Source organism: Peromyscus californicus, unplaced genomic scaffold (assembly GCF_007827085.1).
Source record: "Peromyscus californicus insignis strain IS unplaced genomic scaffold, ASM782708v3 Scaffold_19__1_contigs__length_69161282, whole genome shotgun sequence".
NCBI lineage: Eukaryota > Metazoa > Chordata > Mammalia > Rodentia > Cricetidae > Peromyscus > Peromyscus californicus.
The window spans coordinates 23,152,262-23,170,970 of NW_026294491.1; the positions used below are offsets into that span (position 1 = coordinate 23,152,262).

Below are 18,709 nucleotides of genomic sequence, written 5' to 3' on the forward strand. Positions count from 1 at the left end.
GTAACAACACATTTCTATTCTATAGTCATGTTCTTTCCCAATCGAACTCTGGTTTTTCTCTTCACACTCTGCTATCACCGTGATATTAAAAGGCTGTGTTAACAGCGATCTCTTTTCTTGTTGACGAGCTAAAATGCTTTGAATTTTTAACCTTCCTCCAGTAGCTCACAGGAGCCTTCAGGGCTGCTTTTGTTCCTTTCAGTTAATTTTAATTTATGAAATAGGATACAAGGCATTTAAGTCGTGTTAACTCGCTTTAACTTTGTCGGGGTTTTGGAACAGATCAGAAAAGTAGAAAAGAGATGACTGTTTAACTTTTCTATAAATTTGCCTGTCAAAAAGTCTCCCTGGGGGGAGGGGTGGGCAGCTCTTCCTCAAGCCCCTGACAACTGTATCTACTCTTCCCTTCCTTCCGAAACCAACCCAGGCTGACCCAGCAAGGCTGAAGGATTGTGAGCCTTTGCATGCTTCTAAATTAACATGCAACGTGCCTTTAAATTAACATGCAACGGCCTCCCAAAATCAACCACCAGCTTCTTTCAGCTCATTTCAAGGCAATAAACATTTATTGAGCACATACTGTGTTGGAAACAGTACTGTGGGGATTTAAGAGATAAAAAAAAAAAATGAATAAGCTCTGAGATGGTGATGTGGGAAGCACAGAAGTGGCTATCCCATAGCAGGAAGAGCAAATCGCTGACACTTCCATAAGTACAGAGAAGGTTCTGCAGAGCTGCAAACAGCTACAAAGATGAAATGGGCCTTCCAAGAAGAGCCCCGAAGGACACGTGGCTTCCCACCAGGAAATATAGGGGTAAACCAGATGGTCCTCAACCAGGGGCTGGACTCTGGGTGGGAGATAGACAAGACAAAAAATTAGGTCTGCATACTCACCTCAGATATCAACTCGAAAAGAAATACTAAAAAGCAGGAAAAGAATTTAATGAACACGGCTGTCTTGGGAGGATGAAGGAGGGAGATGCTTTAGCTCGTCTGTGATGGTGGAACAAGAGCTTCTGGTTTAGACAGGGGAAGAATGTGTGCATGACCGAAGGGTATGTGTAAGTCAGTCTGTAGCCTGATTAACCCTACCTCTGATCCGGTACTGCAAGGTGATTTCTCAGATGCCTTCATCATTTAAGGAAATAATCTAGTTCTCATGACATGATTTGTACTATTTAGGGGTATACTATAATTTAATACAGTCATCATCATAATAAAACAAATATATATATAAATTTTAATAACACATTGTAGGGTTTTTTTAAAGATTTATTTATTTATTTATGTATACAGTGTTCTGTTTGTATGTATGTCTGCACACCAGAAGAGGGTACCAGATCTCATTACAGATGGTTGTGAGCCACCATGTGGTTGCTGGGAATTGAACTCAGGACCTCTGGAAGAGCAGTCAGTGCTCTTAACCTCTGAGCCATCTCTCCAGCCCCACATTGTAGGTTTTATATAAATCATCACTTGTGTGTGTTTCTAAACCAATCCCCCTAACCAGTATGACAGAAAACCAAATTTTTAGAAATTCTGAATAAATAACTCCTCTATGCACAATTTATCTGGGGTTTGATCAGTTCAAAATTATCCAGAAGCAAATGTCTTAGAGCCAGTCTTTTACGTCGAAGAGAGAGGGGGGTCACAAGATTATACATGGCTTATTTTCAGGAGCTGGCATGTTTTTATTATTACTTATTTTACTGGTTTTTAGTCTCTTAAATCTTCATTTTTAGTTCATTTGCTAGGGATACTATAACCAAATGCCACAGATTGGGAAGCCTAAACAATAGAAACTTATTTTCTCATAATTCTAGATGCCAGAAGACAAGAAAGTTTGGCTCTTTCTGAAACTATTCCTTGGTTTCCAGATGACTAGCTTCTAACCATGTCCTCACAGGTCACATGGACACATTCCTGGATGTCCACATACATTACAATCTCTATTATGAGTGTGTGTGTGTGTGTGTGTGTGTGTGTGTGTGTGTGTGTGTGTGTGTGATGACTGTGTCTATGTGTGAGGGCACACACATACCCACATACCATGGCTCACAAGAGGAGCCAGAAGACAGCTTTGTAGAGTTGGTCCTCTCCTTCCGGGTTCTGAGGATTGAGCTCAGGTGCCAGGCTTGTGCAAAAAGCCCTTATGTGCCTGGTAATGGTGACCTTTGAGGAAACATCATCAGTCTACAGAGAGTTCTAGACCAGCCATTCCATAGAAGTGCAAAGGTCATCACACTAATCCAAAGGCCCAGTCTCTTACCACAAGAACACATAAACAAGACACACCCCAACCGTCTATTCCTGATCATTTTATGGAAGGGACAGAGTAGTTACCAAAAGACACTGTTGAAGTCATTGACTCACACCATTTTACCGTCTTACTAGCTGAATAATTTATCCCATCCCAATGGGCAGGTGCTGATGAGGAAGGTCAGAACTTATAAATGATAAACAGAAGCATCCTGCAGGCAAATTTGTAATCCCCTACAAGCATCAAAAAGAAAGGCTACATCAAATGTTTATAGCTGTTGTAAGATGCATTCTCACTTCCGAAATACTAAAAATGCAAGGTGGTGAATGTAGGAAATGTGTCTAACCAGAACAAAAAATAGTAACTTATGAATCCAAGCTGGGAATACAAATTGTTCCCTTTAAAAACAAAAACCCATCTGTAGGCTGGAGAGTTGGCTCAGGGGTTAAGAACATTTGCTGCTCTTCCCAAGGACCTGAGTTCGGATCCCAGAACCCACACCAGCCAGCTCGCAACCACTTTGTCATTCCAGCCACAGGGGACCTGACAACCTCTTCTGGATTCCACAGGCACCTGCACTCGTGTGTACAAATACACATACACAACATTCTTTAATGAAATAACTCTTAAAATCTACAAAATCACAAATCACATTTAGTAAGCCTTTATTCATAATGTTCACTTTCATGACTATATATATTATATTTTTTTCAACTATAAGGTTAGAAAAACATAAACGAAGCATGGTTTTAGGGAAAGCCTTGGGTCTAGAGGAAGAGTCACGCTCGCCACTGGCTGATATAACAGCCAGCTCAGCAATTCCTACGTTGCAATCTCCTGGGAGCTTTCAAAATCGGTGCTTGGCCCTACTCCCTGAGATTCTTGATTTAACTAGCTTTGTGTGAAGCCTGAGCATTGGGATTTTTTAAAGCTCCCCAAATGATTTTAATGTGTAGTGAAGGTTGAAAACCACTGGGCTAACAGAATCCTCAACAGTAACAGGAATTTTCGGAATTGCCTACTTGGCACTCTTCTCCCAACTGAGGCTTTTGTGTCTCTCATAGGGTTTGGCCACAAACCACTCCACCATGATTTGTATCCCATGAGGCTTTCAACTGAGTGTGAGATCGTACCCATTCCTTACATTTCCTCATGCGGTGAGTGTAGAGTATCTCAGCAAGAAATCGATCAGTCTAGAATAGGGTCCTGAAGACTATCCCTGGGGAAAAGCCTGAACACTCGCTTATTTCTGACAATAAGAAATTTGTAGTCTCATGCCAGGCCCACATGTTTATATATTGTCTATGGCTGCCCTCATACTATAGAGGCATCATAATTGCGACAGATCAGCTATCAAATCTGAAGCTATTCACTATCTGGGACCTATACAAAAATAATAATAATAATTGCCAAAGATTGCCATCATTGGTCTAAAAACACAGAGGTTTCAAATTTCAGGCTATCTCCAGAGACTGCCAGGGGAGTCTATGAAGGACTGAGTCACATCTCAGGCAGTGTAAATGACCACAGCTTCAGAGATGAGGACTTTTTTTTTATCATTTCCCCAAGATAACCATGATTATTCCCTTGCCTCTACTAAAGAGCAGGTGGATCATGTTTATTCATTTCTAACGCCTGGCTGCCTATAAAATCAGTTTGTAAGTGGGGAGAGGCCACATTTCAAAGCCAAGTTAAGTGTGCAATCCATGAACTCACAGAGGAGAAGACGAGCTGTGGATGGAAAGATAAAAACATTGGCAGTGGTACTAAATGTTGTGGGACAGACACACTTATCCTCTCAGCACCCAAAAGGCTGACAAAGGATGACAACAATGTTGGAGCAAGTAGGAAGATACCAGAGTCTGATTTAAAAAAAAAAAAGGTCTAGGGATTAAACTGAGGAGAGGTGAAGGGGTACAGCCCCCCTGACGCCTACCCACAGCTCATCTGAGAGCTCCCAGGTCTGGGGGACATCGTGGACATTCTGATAAACTTGTCATCTGTGCTCCAGCTGGATTCTACAGTATTTTAATCAACTAACTACTGGCTTTTCTTAGTCTTATTTTCATTTTAAAGGTAGCTTCCTTTTTTCTGAACTATTTGTTTCTCAAGAAACACTCCAGCCTAGCAACTTTCCCATGGGAGCAGTTTCCTGGCAGTAAAAGATTCAGAAGTTGAAAAAGTCACTTTATTAGATATCAACTCAGCTATTCTGAATCACCTTAAACTTTCAAACATTGTGGAGGCAAACTAACTTTATTTCTTCATCCTGCCATTAAAAATAACATCATTATACTTATTAAGCATTAAGCCTGTAAGTATTTCAAAAGCATTTAATTTACTAACTTTTAAGATTATATATTACAATCAAAAATCCAATATTTGCTTAGGCAAATATTACTCTACAAGAACATTATATGTGCACAGAATTGTCTGCAGAATTTCCTTTGAACCTGTGAGGTGAATCGTGATATCGGGTCTGTTGATGGAATAATCAGCAAGGGTACACAAAGGAAGCTTATAACCCTTCTACTTTCCTTTCTGTTGCTGTGCTAACACTCTGACCAAAAACAACTCGGGGAGAAAAGGCTTTATTTGACTTATGGTCACGGTCCATCATTGATAGAAGTTGGGTCAGGAACTCAAGCAAGAACTTGAAGCAGAATCCATGGAGGAATGCTGCTTGCCTGCTTGCCTGTGACTGGCTCAGAGGCCCATGCTTAGCTAGCTTTTTTAGACAGCCCAGGACACCTGCCTACAGATGGTATGGCCCGTAAGGGGTTGGGCCCTCCAATGTCAGTTAATAATCAAGACAAGCCCACCGCAGACATGCCCACAGGCCAAATGTGATCTGGGCAATTCCTCAATAGGCTTTCCTCTCAAATGATGCTAGTTTATGTCAAATTGACAAAACTAAGACCCAATCATAAGTAAATGACAGATGACAGAGTTCATTCAATACAGTAATGATGATAATAATAAATAGTCATTTCTTTTCCTGAAAGAGATAAAGGGCAATTCTGTTCTTGAAGACTAAGAACCCAAAGGTGGTAGAAGTCCTTCTCTGCCACCCAGAAGCCAATCAGGTCAATTTGTAGAAGAATGGGAAATGGACTCTTTGGACCTCTTACTGCTATTTGTATAAACTGATATATGTGACTGCTTATATATATATATAAACTGATGTATGTGACTGCTTATATACCTAAATGCTTTCCTTTGTTTCTTTCTTTTTTCTCTTTCTCTCTTCCTTTGTTTGGGTTTGGGGCTCAGGGAAAAGAAAAAGAAATATTGCTGAATTGACATACAGCCAAGTTCTCCCTAAGATGGCTGGGAGAAATTAAAAATCTAGTGTTTAGAGGAGCTGTCACTGTGACTGTTCATGTCTCTCCTTGTGGTGGTTTGAACGATAATGCCCCCCCCCCCCCCGTGGGCTCATAGATTTGAATACTTGGTCCCTAGCTGGTAGAAATGTTTGGGAAGGGTTAGGGCGGGTGGCCTTGTTGGAAGAGGTGTGACACTGGGGTGGGCTTTTGAGGTTTCAAAAGACTTGTGAGATTCTCAGTGTGTTTCTCTCTACCTCACAATTGGGGATCAAGATGTGAGCTCTCAACTGTTCCTTTGCTCCACCATCATGAACTCTAACTCTCTGAAACTAAGTCAAATTAAATGTTTTCTTTTATAAGTTACCTTGGTTATGGTGTTTTATCACAGAAATATAACAGTAACTAAAACACTCTTTTTCAGCATCTGGTATGACTGCATTATCTATATATCCACTGCATAGCTCTACAAATACAGTCACCTCCCAAAGAAAGGATGGTGGAGGAATTAAGAACATGATATCACAAGATATACCAAACTAGTAGATCGATTTTTAAAGCTGAAATCATTTAATGAGCTGTGACTTCAGAAAGGGCCAGATGACCTGATTTTTCTATGTGTAGCATGTGGTAAGATTATTTAGGAAGGAATTCCCCTTCATGTACCAACGCTGCAAAGCCACCTTAAACACTCAAGACTGGAAACTAGGCCAGCAATGAGCCTGAATAGACAAACTCTTTTTTTAAGATTGTGTGTGTTGCCGGGCGGTGGTGGCGCACGCCTTTAATCCCAGCACTCGGGAGGCAGAGCCAGGCGGATCTCTGTGAGTTCGAGGCCAGCCTGGTCTCCAAAGCGAGTTCCAGGAAAGGCGCAAAGCTACACAGAGAAACCCTGTCTCGAAAAAAAACAAAAAAAAAAAAAAAAAAGATTGTGTGTGTGTGTGTGTGTGTGTGTGTGTGTGTGTGTGTGTGTGTGTGTGTGTGTATGCTGTGAAGAGCAGCAAAGACCATTGGATCCTCTGGAACTGGAGTTATAGACAGTTGTGAGCTTGCTGCTTCCATCTGGGAACTGAATTAAGGTCCTTTGCAAGAGCAGCAAGTGTTCTTAACCACTGAGACATCCCTCCAACTCTGCAGGAAGCAACTAGATTCTTAGATCCCTGCTACCATCTATACCTTAAAAATATCCTAGAATTTACCAGCATGGCTCAGATACCCATTTAAATCTTCCATTCTTTCATAAATTTATTGGTGTTTATCTAAAAAGTAGCAAAGCATTACACTTTGGCAGTGTCTTTAGACTTCACTCTTGTGAAGATCCTCATGCATATGTGACACTAATAAAATTTTTTGCTCATCTCATATTAATCATTTCTTATATTGACTGGTTTCCTAGATCCACCCAAAGAGCCCACATAACAGCTCATGGGCAGGAGATCTCACCCTAAGGATGGTGGTTGATTCTGCCCTCCCCAGGCCTCCTGGCCTGAGACCAACAATAATAGGACCAATTAATGATCATCTGCCAGAGGCCGAGGAGCTTCTCAAAAACCTGTAAGCTGTCCCTCAGTTTCCCCACCCCAGATAAAGTAAGATGTGACTAGGGCAACAAAACAACTTGGGTGCGGATGGAGACTTAACAAAAGGAGGCAGTGAGAAAGCAGTAGCTTGGGGTGTTGTTGTCCTCTGAGCACCGGGCAAGACTGCACATCCAACATTCGCTTTGGCCATCATACTTGCTTTGATAAAAACAGCAGAAGTAGAAGTAACATATGTGACATTCGGATATGTCCAGGCTCCTTTTCATGGTCCATCCTGTCCTCTTCCCGTGTCAACAATGAAGATGAACTCTGTCCTCGTCTAGGTCCCTGAGTAACTGGTATTGTCCTCTTCCCCTTGTCAACAGTGAAAATGAACTCTATCTAAGCCTAGATCCCTGAGTGCTGGTATTGTCCTGTTCCCTTTGTTGACAGTGAAGATTAACTCTGTCTAAGCCTACGTCCCTGGGTACTGGTCTTGATCAGAGGCCCCGGCTAACTCTCAATAAATCTGTATCTTCAACATGAAATGAATTTTTATTAAACCTCTGAGATCTTAGGGTTGTCTCAGCATAACCTTGCTTGTGCTGACTCATGCAGGAATCATAAGGTATTCTTAGTCTTGACCAATGACTATTGTCATAGAACACAAAAAGGCTATCCCCAGGGGAACGCCCATAAAAATACAGAAAGGGGGCTAGAGAGATGGCTCAGTGGTTTAAAAGCACTTGTTGCTCTTACAAAGAGGATTTGGGTTCAGTTCCTAGCACCTACATGATGGTTCATAACCACCCACAAATTCCATTGGGGGGAGTCTCATGTCCTTCTTCTGACCTCTGTAGGTAGCATGCACCCACATGACATAAATACATACATGCAGGCAAAACACTCATACATATAGATATAGATATGTAGATACTTAGGAGATGGTATGGAAGCAGAAATAGGACAGAGCCATGAGGTATACAAGAGTTAGTAATAAGAGCCAGAAAAATCATGTTCATTACTGTTGCTCTAATCCTATATTTACCTCTTAAAAACGTGGAATATATTCATATCATAAAATACATCTGAATTTTGCCAAAAAAATTTTTATAACACTTTATAAAGGGATTGATTATTTTATTTTAAGAGATTTTGAGACTCTTCCTTTAACTCACATTCAACATGGATCTGACACACAGAAAATTATATTTTGTGGTAAATAAGATTATTGATGTACCCATTACCTAATGACTACAGCACGATCTAGCGTTTTATGTCCCCCTTCAGAGAGACAGCACAGAGGTGTAAACTCCTTGAAGCACAGTTCTGCATAAATAGACTTTCTGCACTCCGCTGCCACATTCAGATCTGGAAAGTGATAAAATGCAGATGCCTGCAGTTGCAATCATAAAACCGTAATTGCTGAGAAAAAAATTATTTCTGACCCATTGGAGGAATTTATTGCAAAGGGATGCGCTGTGTAAGTTATCACACTGAGAAAATGAAAGCGAATGATTGAAATATATCCCAGGCTGGGCCTCCCTGCAAAATGATCTAGTGATTTACCTGTGCTCAAGAGAAAGGGGGAAAAAAAGATTAAAGATAAATCAGGTTTGGTAGGGAAGATTCTGACTACTGTAAAAAGAGCAGAATAAAGATTTATGCATAAATGAATTAAGAACTTGGAGTGGCAGCATAGTTAGTATTTATGACCAATTACTCCAAAAATTAAAATGTAGTTTTGATTTTGAATTATGTTCCAAGATAAGTAATTCCTGTGCAACCTCGTGAGCAAAAGAATTTGACATAAAGATAAACAATGAGGAAACGTGAGAACTTTTTAATGGGGCTACTAAACTGGTTACTTCAGTGTAGAGGAGATGTGGTTTCATTCAAACACATTTAGTATGATCAGTACTGTATCATCTACTTGTATGTACCATTCTATTCAAACCAGGAACTCTCTGGAAGAGCCTAGATAAGGACAGGACCTAAGAGTCTATTGATAAAGAAATCAATAAGATTTGATATATATACATGGATATTATTAAGTTGTTTTAGGAAAAGGAATTCTTACCATCTGTCAACATGAATGAACCTGGAGATTTTATACTAAATAACGTTTCCATTATTACAGTAAATAATGTCTACAGGCACAAAAGGAAAGTACAATACAATCTCACATAGGTGAAATCACAGAATAGCATAAAATAGTGGTTTTCAGGATCTTAGAGATGGGGGCTATGAGAAATGGGAATTTTGATCAAAGGATACAAATTTTCAGTCATATGATGATTTAAGTTCTGAGAATCTAATTTCGGAATAGCATAGTAACTATAGTTTAACAACACTGTTTAATATATTTGAAATTTAATGAAACAAATGTACAGTTTAGATACACTTTAAATGTCTTTGCTACACAAATACAAAATTGTACTTATGGACAGTGATGAATATATTCATTAATTTGGCTGTGGTGATCATTATATAAAGCACATATATAGATGAGTACATAGTTCTATCAATTAAATGTTTTAAATAAAAACTAAACATTCTGGGGAAAAATGATAGTATATCTAGCACAATATTACCCAGGGAAAAAATCAATCTTCTTGTAACTTAAAGAAATTATTTGTGTGGACAAACGATATAGGACAAAATTGACAGATGAGGTACTGGAAAGATGGCTCGATGGTTAATAGCACTTGCTGCTTTTACAGAGGACCCAGATTTTGAGTCCCAGCACCCATCTTAGGTGGCTCACAACCACCAGCAATTCCATCCAGCCCTAGGGTGTCCACCTTTTGTGGACCTGAAGGCATCTGCACACTCCTGGCTTACACACACACACACACACACACACACACACACACACACACACACACACATATATATGTTCATAAAAATAAGTAATTTTTAAGTGATAGACTTTTAGAGGCCAAGCATAAAGTCCTATAAGGCCAGTTATTTTAAGATATTGATTATTAGACTTTAAAATACTGTGGGATTTTACAAGGAAAACCCTATGATAATGAAAACCAAGTGTGTGTCCAGATAATTCTGTTGTGGCTAGGACTCTGCTTTATGAGAAAGTTCTTACACACAGTAGCTAGTCCATAAATTATTAATATTTGTAATTTCATATGAGTCGAATATTGCTAAGACCTATAAAAAAAATTTTCAACTGGGGCATTGGCAAAGTGATATGCTGAGCCTCTTTTAAGAAATCAATATACATTTGAAAGCCAACAATGAGCAAAACAGATAAAGTTAACATTGCATTAGCATGTGACTGAGAACTATCACAAAACAGGCTCTGTGTTGCCTCCTTCCCTGATCTCATCTGCTGCTGTTCAGGGAAAGCATGCACCCAGGTGCCACATCAAAAGCGCCTCACATTAACATAATTGCACTTTTTAGGAGAGTTTTATTTTTTCCAATCAAATAAAATTCTTTCAGATCATTTTTGTCCTCTTAACTTTCTAGGTGGAATCAATACCATTTAGAGAGATGGTTATGGTAGCTTTAGCACATTCTAAGACACACACAGTTATGACCACTGTATCTTTTCATGTGAATTCCTATGGACTGATATGGCAAGGTACTTGACCAAAACATCTACGGGTTTCTGTTCGTACATAAAGGGTAGTTTCTAATAGGCTGTGACACTGCATTCTGGTGATGCGAGCACAGGAACCCCCAAATGAGGCAAAGGGATTGAGGTTAGCCTGGGCTACACGGGGCAACTCTGTCTCGAAAACCAAATAAAATGCAGTTTCTCCACAACCCCTTCTCCACTCATAACAATATAACAGCATCCTTTATGATTATCGAGTTCTAAGTGACCAACTCCAATGTCACGTTGTCATGGAAAAAAATAGGCAGTGACATTAAGTACTTACCACTCAGCCACCTCCAAAGTAAAGGTCATTTTTCTACTCCCACCCCTTGTAAGTGCGTAGGAATTGTGAAGGTTAGTTTTTTGGTCAATCTGACTAAGACAAGGTCATTTGAGAAAAAGGGATCTCAGTTAAGAAAATGCCTCCATCAGAAATTCCTGTAGGCAAGTCTTTGGGGACATTTTTTTTTTGGACAGTTGATGTGGGAGGACTCAGCTCACTGTGGGTAGTGCCATCCCTGGGAAGGTGTTCCAGGGATGTTTAAGAGAGCAGACTGAGCACGCCATGGGGAGCCAGGCAGTAAGCAGGATTTCTCCATGGTCTGTGCTTCAGTTCCTGTCCTGATTTTGCTTCCGGATGGACTGGAAACTATAACATGAAATAACCCTTTTCTTCCTCAAGTTGCTTTTAGTCACAGTATTCATCACAGCAGTAGAAAGCAAATTAAGACAGGAACAAAAGTTTTAGTTGTGAGAATTCGTTTAAGACCGTCCCCGTGGCTGGGCACGGCTCATACATGTCAGCCTACCACCAGAAGGGCTTAAGGCGAAGGGATCATGCAATGGAGGCTAGCCTGGGGTACTTAGTGAATTCAAGTTCAGTCTCAGTTCCAGGGTATAAGGCCCTAGCTTAAATCCACCCCTACAAAAACTTGGTGATAAATATGAGATCATATCTTGCCCACTTACTGAATAATTTTGGCAACTAATCCTAAGGAAATAACCCATGTACATAAAGATGTTCAGCATGGAAATGTTTACTCTCATTTTAGACAGGATCTCTTGTTTCCCAGGCTGGCCTCTAACTTGCTGTTTAGGTGAGGGTGAACGTGAACTTGATCTTCCTGATTCCACCACCTGAGTGTTCTGGTTACCAGGGTGTTGCCACTGCGTTCGGTTTTATGAGGTGCTCTGGATCAAACCCAAGGCAAGCATTACTCTATGAACTGAGCTACCTCCCTGGCCAGCAGTGTTTGTAATAGCCCAAAAAAGCTGAAAACTTAAACATCCAAAAATGTTTGGATGAGTGGCTACTTTAAATAAAAGCTGTCATGAAGCTATATGATATGTAACTAAGCCGCAATTTTGTTGAATTATTCTTATAAAGGATGGAGTTTGACAATATGGCTCAGAGGTTAAGAGTACTTGCTGCTCTTCCAGAGGACATAGGCTCAGTTCTCAGCACTAACATAGAGGCTCACAACCATTTGTAACTCCAATCCCAGGGGATCACCCTCTTCTGTCCTCCAAGGGCACCAGGCACGAACATGGTACACTGCCATATAAGCAGACAAAATAGCTATGCACATAAACAAATCTCAAACTTTTTAAATGGAAAAATTGGGTTGCAGGTATATTTCAGTGGTTAGAATGCCTGCCTAAAATGTTGGTGAACTTGTGTTCAGTACCCAACATAACAAAAAAGAGAGAGAATGGACTATTGAAATACCATTTTAAATGGAAAAGTAAGATACAATCTATATATACAGCATTTTCTCCACTTTATGTATATATGTGAGTATGTGTGTACTTGGTGGTTAGTTTTCATTGTCAGGTTGACATGAACTAGAATCACCTGTGAGGAAGATCTCTGACGATGTCTTTGGAGGATTATCTTGATTATGTTGAGTGGGAAGACCCATCCTGAATGTGAGCAGGTACGATTTCATGGGCTGGGCTCTGAACTAAATGAAAAGGAGAGAGCCAGCTGAGCACTGGCAGGCGAGCATCAATCCATTGCTCTCTGCTCTTAACTGTGGATGCAATGTGGCCAGTACTGTCAAGCTCCTCAGAGTGGTTGAATAAGAATGGCCCCCATAGGTTCATATATGTGAATGCTTAGTCACCAGGGAATGGCACTATATTAAAGGATTAGAAGGATTAGGAGGTGTGGCCTTGTTGAAGGAAGTGTGTCAATGAGGGTGGTCCTTGAGGTTTCGAAAGCCCATGTCAAGCCTAATGTCTCTCTTTCTCTGCCTTGGGTCAGTAGGTAGGTCTCAAGTACTGCTCTAGCACCAAGCTTTCCATGTTTCCCACCATGATGAGACTGGACTAAACTTCTGAAACCGGAAGCAATCCCCCTGTAGCAAGCTTTGCTGTTGGCCACCAGCTCACAAATAATGACACTTCTTATAATTATTGAAAGCTTGACCTTAGCTTAGGCTTGTCCCACTAGCTCTTATAACTTAAATTAACCCATTTATATAATCTATGTTTTGCCTCATAGTTTTTTAACCTTTCTTTTATTCTGTATGTTCGACATATTCTGTACGTCCCTCCATGTCTTGTTGACGTCTCACATGTGTCTTGATTCTCTCCTCCTCTTCCTCTCTCTGTGCCCGGAAGTCCCACCTATACCTCCAGCCTAGCTATTGGCCTTTCAGCTTTTTATTATACCAATCACCTCAATACATTTTCACAAAGTGTACAAATATCCCACAACACCTCCAATCAAATGCTTTCTTTTGTAAGAGTTGCCATGGTCATGGTGCAACACCTCCAATCAAATGCTTTCTTTTGTAAGAGTTGCCATGGTCATGGTGTCTCTTCACAGCAATAGAACACTGACTAAGATTCCTACTGCTCTAACTTCCTTGCCAAGATGAACTGCAACCTATAAGTATGAGCTGAATAAAGTTGCTTTAGTCATGGTATTTTAATCACAGAAATAAAAAAGAAAAATAATATCTTTCAATATATATTCCTATATATTCAATGTAGACATATATACATATGTGCATATATACACATATTCAATATAGATATATGTATATGTTGCCTAGGCTACCTCATCCTCCCAAATAGGCAGTGTGGCAGGTCTGCACTATCCACTGAGTTTATATTCTCTATATTATAGTTCTAAAAAAACTACCCACTATTTTACTGTCTTAGAAGGAAATATACTACTATTTGTCTCTTTGTAGTAAATTGAATGTGTTTTAATTTTCTTTGCCCTGCTCCAGGGAGATTCTAATTTTTTAGTGAATTTTGTCAGAAAAAAAACAAAAATAAAGCCAGACATAATAATGCACCCGGAAGAGAGAGGCAGGAGCACTCTGAGTTTGAATTTAACCTGGGAGAGAGAAAGAGAGATGATAGGTAAGTAGGTAGATGATAGATAGATATGAAGATGGTAGGTAGGTAGATAGATAGATGGATGGATGGATGGATGGATGGATAGATAGACAGACAGACAGACAGACAGACAGATAGATAGATAGATGGATGGATGATAGGTAATTTTTTGTTTCTCAACATGAAAGCATTCAGTGAATGGCTTAAGTAGTGTTAATTTCAGGTTTTAGTGCCTTTTAGACAGCAACAGTTAATATAAAATTCAGCTATCACCAGTAAGAAATGTTTTAGATTGCCTTCCCAGTAGTAGGTCTCAATTTGTGCTCAGTGAAAACATGTCCTATGACTGTCCTCAGAACTGTTCTACCATTGCATCCCACAGAAAAGACAAGGACACTTTTGAATAATTGGACATAAGGTCACTGTAGTTTTTCACCCAAGTAAACCTTGAGAGTTCAATGTTTTTTGGAAGAAGGGACCCGGGTGCATGATGTAAGGTAGGCCAACGGGGGAGTTTTGCTTTATCAGTTTTGGTGTTAAAGGCAAAATATTTGGATCTATATCAATGTATGGATTCTTTCAAATTCTTCATCAAGAAAATCAAATGCTCGGTGTGAGTGGGATGGGGATAAGAAATGGTAATGGGGTCAATGTGATCAAAATAATCTTATATATGTATAAAAATGACATAATGAAATCCATTTTTGTACCTAATTTATGCTAATAAAAACATTTTTTTAAATTAAAAATCCAATACATAAAATCAAGTCTTACGTGATGACTAAGTCAGAGAATTCTTATTCATATGATCAAATGATTATTTCATGGAAGACTATCACAGAATTCCTTTAAATAGCTGCTTTTCTCCCACATTTTGATATTTTAATTACAGTTTACTTTGTGACAAATGAGATACCATGTCTCTTAGGTCAAATCACTGAAATCCTCTACATAATAAAGATGGTTCAATTATATTAACTTGCCTCCATTTTCATGACTATAAGCAGGATAATTTTTATGTAGCAGTGCTTTACAAAGTATACATACATCTGGAGTCAGGGAGATGGTTCAACAAATAGTCACTCACCACACAAGCCTGATAGCCAGGAGAGAACTGACTCCACAGGTGCCCATTCACACTCATCATGTGCACACATGCACACATATATAAAATAACAATAAAAATGTTAATTATATACACCTCTTTTTTTTGGTTTTCTGAGATGGAATTTCTCTGTGTAACAGCTCCGGCTCACTTTGCAGATCAGGCTGACCTCAAACTCACAGAAATCCACCTGCCTCTGCCTCCTGAGTGCTGGGATTAAAGGCATGCACCACCACTGCTCGGCATACATACACCTCTTGACATTATGATACACACATATAATCCCAGCACCAAGGAAGATGAGGCAAGGGAGTCATGGGTTAGAGGCTACTAATTTCAAATGTGTGTGTGTGTGTGTGTGTGTGTTTGTGTGTGTGTGTGTGTGTGTGTGTTAATATTGCAGTTGGTGCCAAAAAAGAATCTGAGGGAAAACTTTCAGAATTATATTATTAATATCAAATACATACTTTTATTTTTAATACCAGCTTATTTGGAAGGATTAAGACAAGGTCTCCATGTGTAGACCTGACTGGCATGGAACTCACAGAGATCTATTGCCTGCCTCTGCCTCCTAGGTGCTGGGATTGAAAGTATGCACCACCACACCCAGCTAATACCAGTTCAAATAAAGGATAATTTTATGTGATGTATTCATTCCTATTTAGAACCAAATCTGCCCTTCGCTCCTGGCTACTCCCGCCATTTTAAATCCTGCGAAAACACAGTTGTTGCGCACTGCAGCACCCGAAGTGCTCGTACCTGGATTATCAGAGGCTCCAGCAGCTTCTCAACAGTGACTGTCTGGATCTGCAGATCCCGAATGTCCATATTCAGGGTGGTTGGTGTTTCTGCCGACATGGTGCCTGTACACAGACACACACACAAAAAAAAAAGAAAAAAAGAAAAAAAACCATGCTTATCAGCAAGGAGAAAATTTTCCCAAGCAGAAGGTCCCTGATCATCATAAAGTGGGACTTCTATTTGGCACTTCTTTTCAGTCCTCCGAAGCTCAAGGTGCCAAATCCACCATCGGAGAAGCAAGAGGCTCCCAAGCTGTTCGCTGTTCTTGTGCTGCCTGGGCTTAGCTCTAACGAAGGCTAGCAAGTTCATAACTGACTTTCAAACTTGCCAAACGGGTTTCCCTTTGGTCAGCAGTCTTAGTTGAAAGCTATTGCCGACCTCTTGACCCTTCTCTGACAGTAGACAAGTCATCTGACTTCCATGAACTCATGACGCTCAGGCTCTTCACAGGTTCGCCCATTCTTGTCAAGACTTAGATGAGAAGCCTGAAGACATGTGATGCGTGTCTATGTGTTTCCAAGGTTGCTTCTTTGAGAGTTTCAATTGTAAAAGGAGGTGGGGGCAGTTTTCTTTCTCGGATAGAAAAGAAACTAATAAGAATCTGGATAGCAGGCTGGAGAGATGGCTCAGAGGTTAAGAGCTTAAGAGCACTGGCTGCTCTTCCAGAGGTTCTGAGTTCAATTCCCAGCAACCACATGGTGGCTCACAACCATCTGTAATGAGATCTGGTGCCCTCTTCTGGCCTGCAGGCATGCATGCAAGCAGAACACTGTATACATAATAAATAAATCTTAAGGAAAAAAAAAAGAATCTGGATAGCTATTAGAAAAAAGGGAGAAGGTCAAGGGAAAGCAGTGATATTTAAACAAGATGTAGTAGTTTGAATGAGGAATGTCCCCCACAGTCTCAGACATTTGAGCCCTTGGCCCCCAGTTATTGGCACTGTTTGGGAAGGTTTAGGAAGTGTGACCTTGCTAGAGGAACTAGGGCCGGCTTTGAGAGCTTAAAGCCTCACCCTGCTTGCTCTTCCTGCTTTGGGCTTGTGGTTGAAGAAGCAAGTTCTCAGCTTCCTGCTCCTATCACCATGCCATAGCTCGCTGCCATGTTCCCTACCGTCCTGGACGCTTAAAGCTCTAGAACCATAAGCCCGAATAAACTGTTCCTTCTATGAACTACCATGGTCATTATGTCTTATCACAGCAATAGAAAAATAACTAAGTCACCAGACAAAATAAGAATAATAATTATTAAGCCAGGCTTGGGAGAGAGAGGCAGGCAGATCTCTGTGAGTTCGAGGCCAGCCTGGGCTACAGAGTGAGTTCCAGGACAGCCAAAGCTACACAGAGAAACCCTGTCTCGGAAAAAAAGAAAAAAGAAAAAACTAAGACCAAGGACTGGCATGATGGCTAGGACTGACAAGCTTGAGTTCAAGCCTCAGAACCATGCAAAGGTAGAAAAGGAAAATTAACTCCACAAAATTGTTCTCTGATCTCCACACTCACCATATATATGCACACATACCACTGACCATAACACATTAAATGATTTAAAATAAGGTCAAGATTAAAAATGAAAAAAACATAAACATTGGCCTCTGACCACCAAACACACCTGTACCTGCACATGCACATACACATGAACATGTACACACACACACACACACACACACACACACACACACACACACGAACCAATCACTGAGATTTTATATAAGAAACCATATATTCTTTTTTTTAATTTTTATTTTTATTTTGCAATGCAATTCAGTTCTACATATCAGCCACGGATTCCCTTGTTCTCCCCCCTTCCGGCCCCCCTCACCTTCCCCCCAGCCCACCCCCCATTCCCACCTCCTCCAGGGCAAAGCCTCCCCCGCGGACTGAGATCAACCTGGTAGACTCAGTCCAGGTAGGTCCAGTCCCCTCCTCCCAGGCCGAGCCAAGCGATCCTGCATAGGCCCCAGGAAGAAACCATATATTCTTAATCACATAATCATGATTGGCATTTCATGACATACTGAAACTAATGTATCAGCCATGAAGATTATTAACTAAATTACTAGATCCACAAATCTGTATTAACCTTTACCCTGTCAGTTATCACTCAGCAAGTATTTACTCAGGGTCCACAGAGATAAAGAAAATATATATGTCTTTCCTATATCAACTTAACCTACTTTTAAAAAATTAAAAAAACGGAAGTTGGAGAAATGGCTCAGCAGTTAAGAGCACTTACTGCTCTTTCAGAAGACCTGGGTTCAGTTCCCAGCACCCACATGGCAGCTCACAACCATCTGTAACTCCAAACCCAGGGGATCTGACCTCTCTTCTGACCTCTGTAGGCACCTCAACACACATGGTGCACAGACATACACTCAAGCACACATACATACACATAAAATTAAGATAAATATTTTAAAAATAAGAAAAAAAACATATAACCCACAGAAATATGAATCTATCAATAGAAAACCTTCTTACTTAGCATCTACCTACTCTCCCCCAAAGTTTCCCACAGCTTCAGGCTTAGTAAACTGCCTCTCCCCCCACCCCCACAAAAAAAAAAAATAAAACCCTAACAATCCCTCTGAAACCATGAGAGGAAAAAAGAAAGCATGAGGGTTGCTCTGGTTTTTCTGGTTAGTAGTTTTTAACTATAAGGGCGAGTAATTATTCTCATTTTAATTTATTAATTGGCTATAGACAGGTAGCTAAGTGGACAAGT

General features: G+C 40.3%; 1 protein-coding gene across 2 annotated transcripts in view; it reads right to left on the minus strand.

Moving 5' to 3' along the window:
• The window catches only part of Ctnna3 (catenin alpha 3), a 1,464,870-nt gene that overhangs the window by 1,405,898 nt on the left and 40,263 nt on the right, over positions 1-18,709 (minus strand). For both annotated transcript variants that reach the window (XM_052744818.1, XM_052744817.1), the window contains exon 2: positions 15,944-16,047. In XM_052744818.1, the coding sequence (XP_052600778.1) occupies positions 15,944-16,042 (99 nt within the window). In that variant the 5' untranslated portion in view covers positions 16,043-16,047. The remainder of the gene's footprint in view (positions 1-15,943; positions 16,048-18,709) is intronic.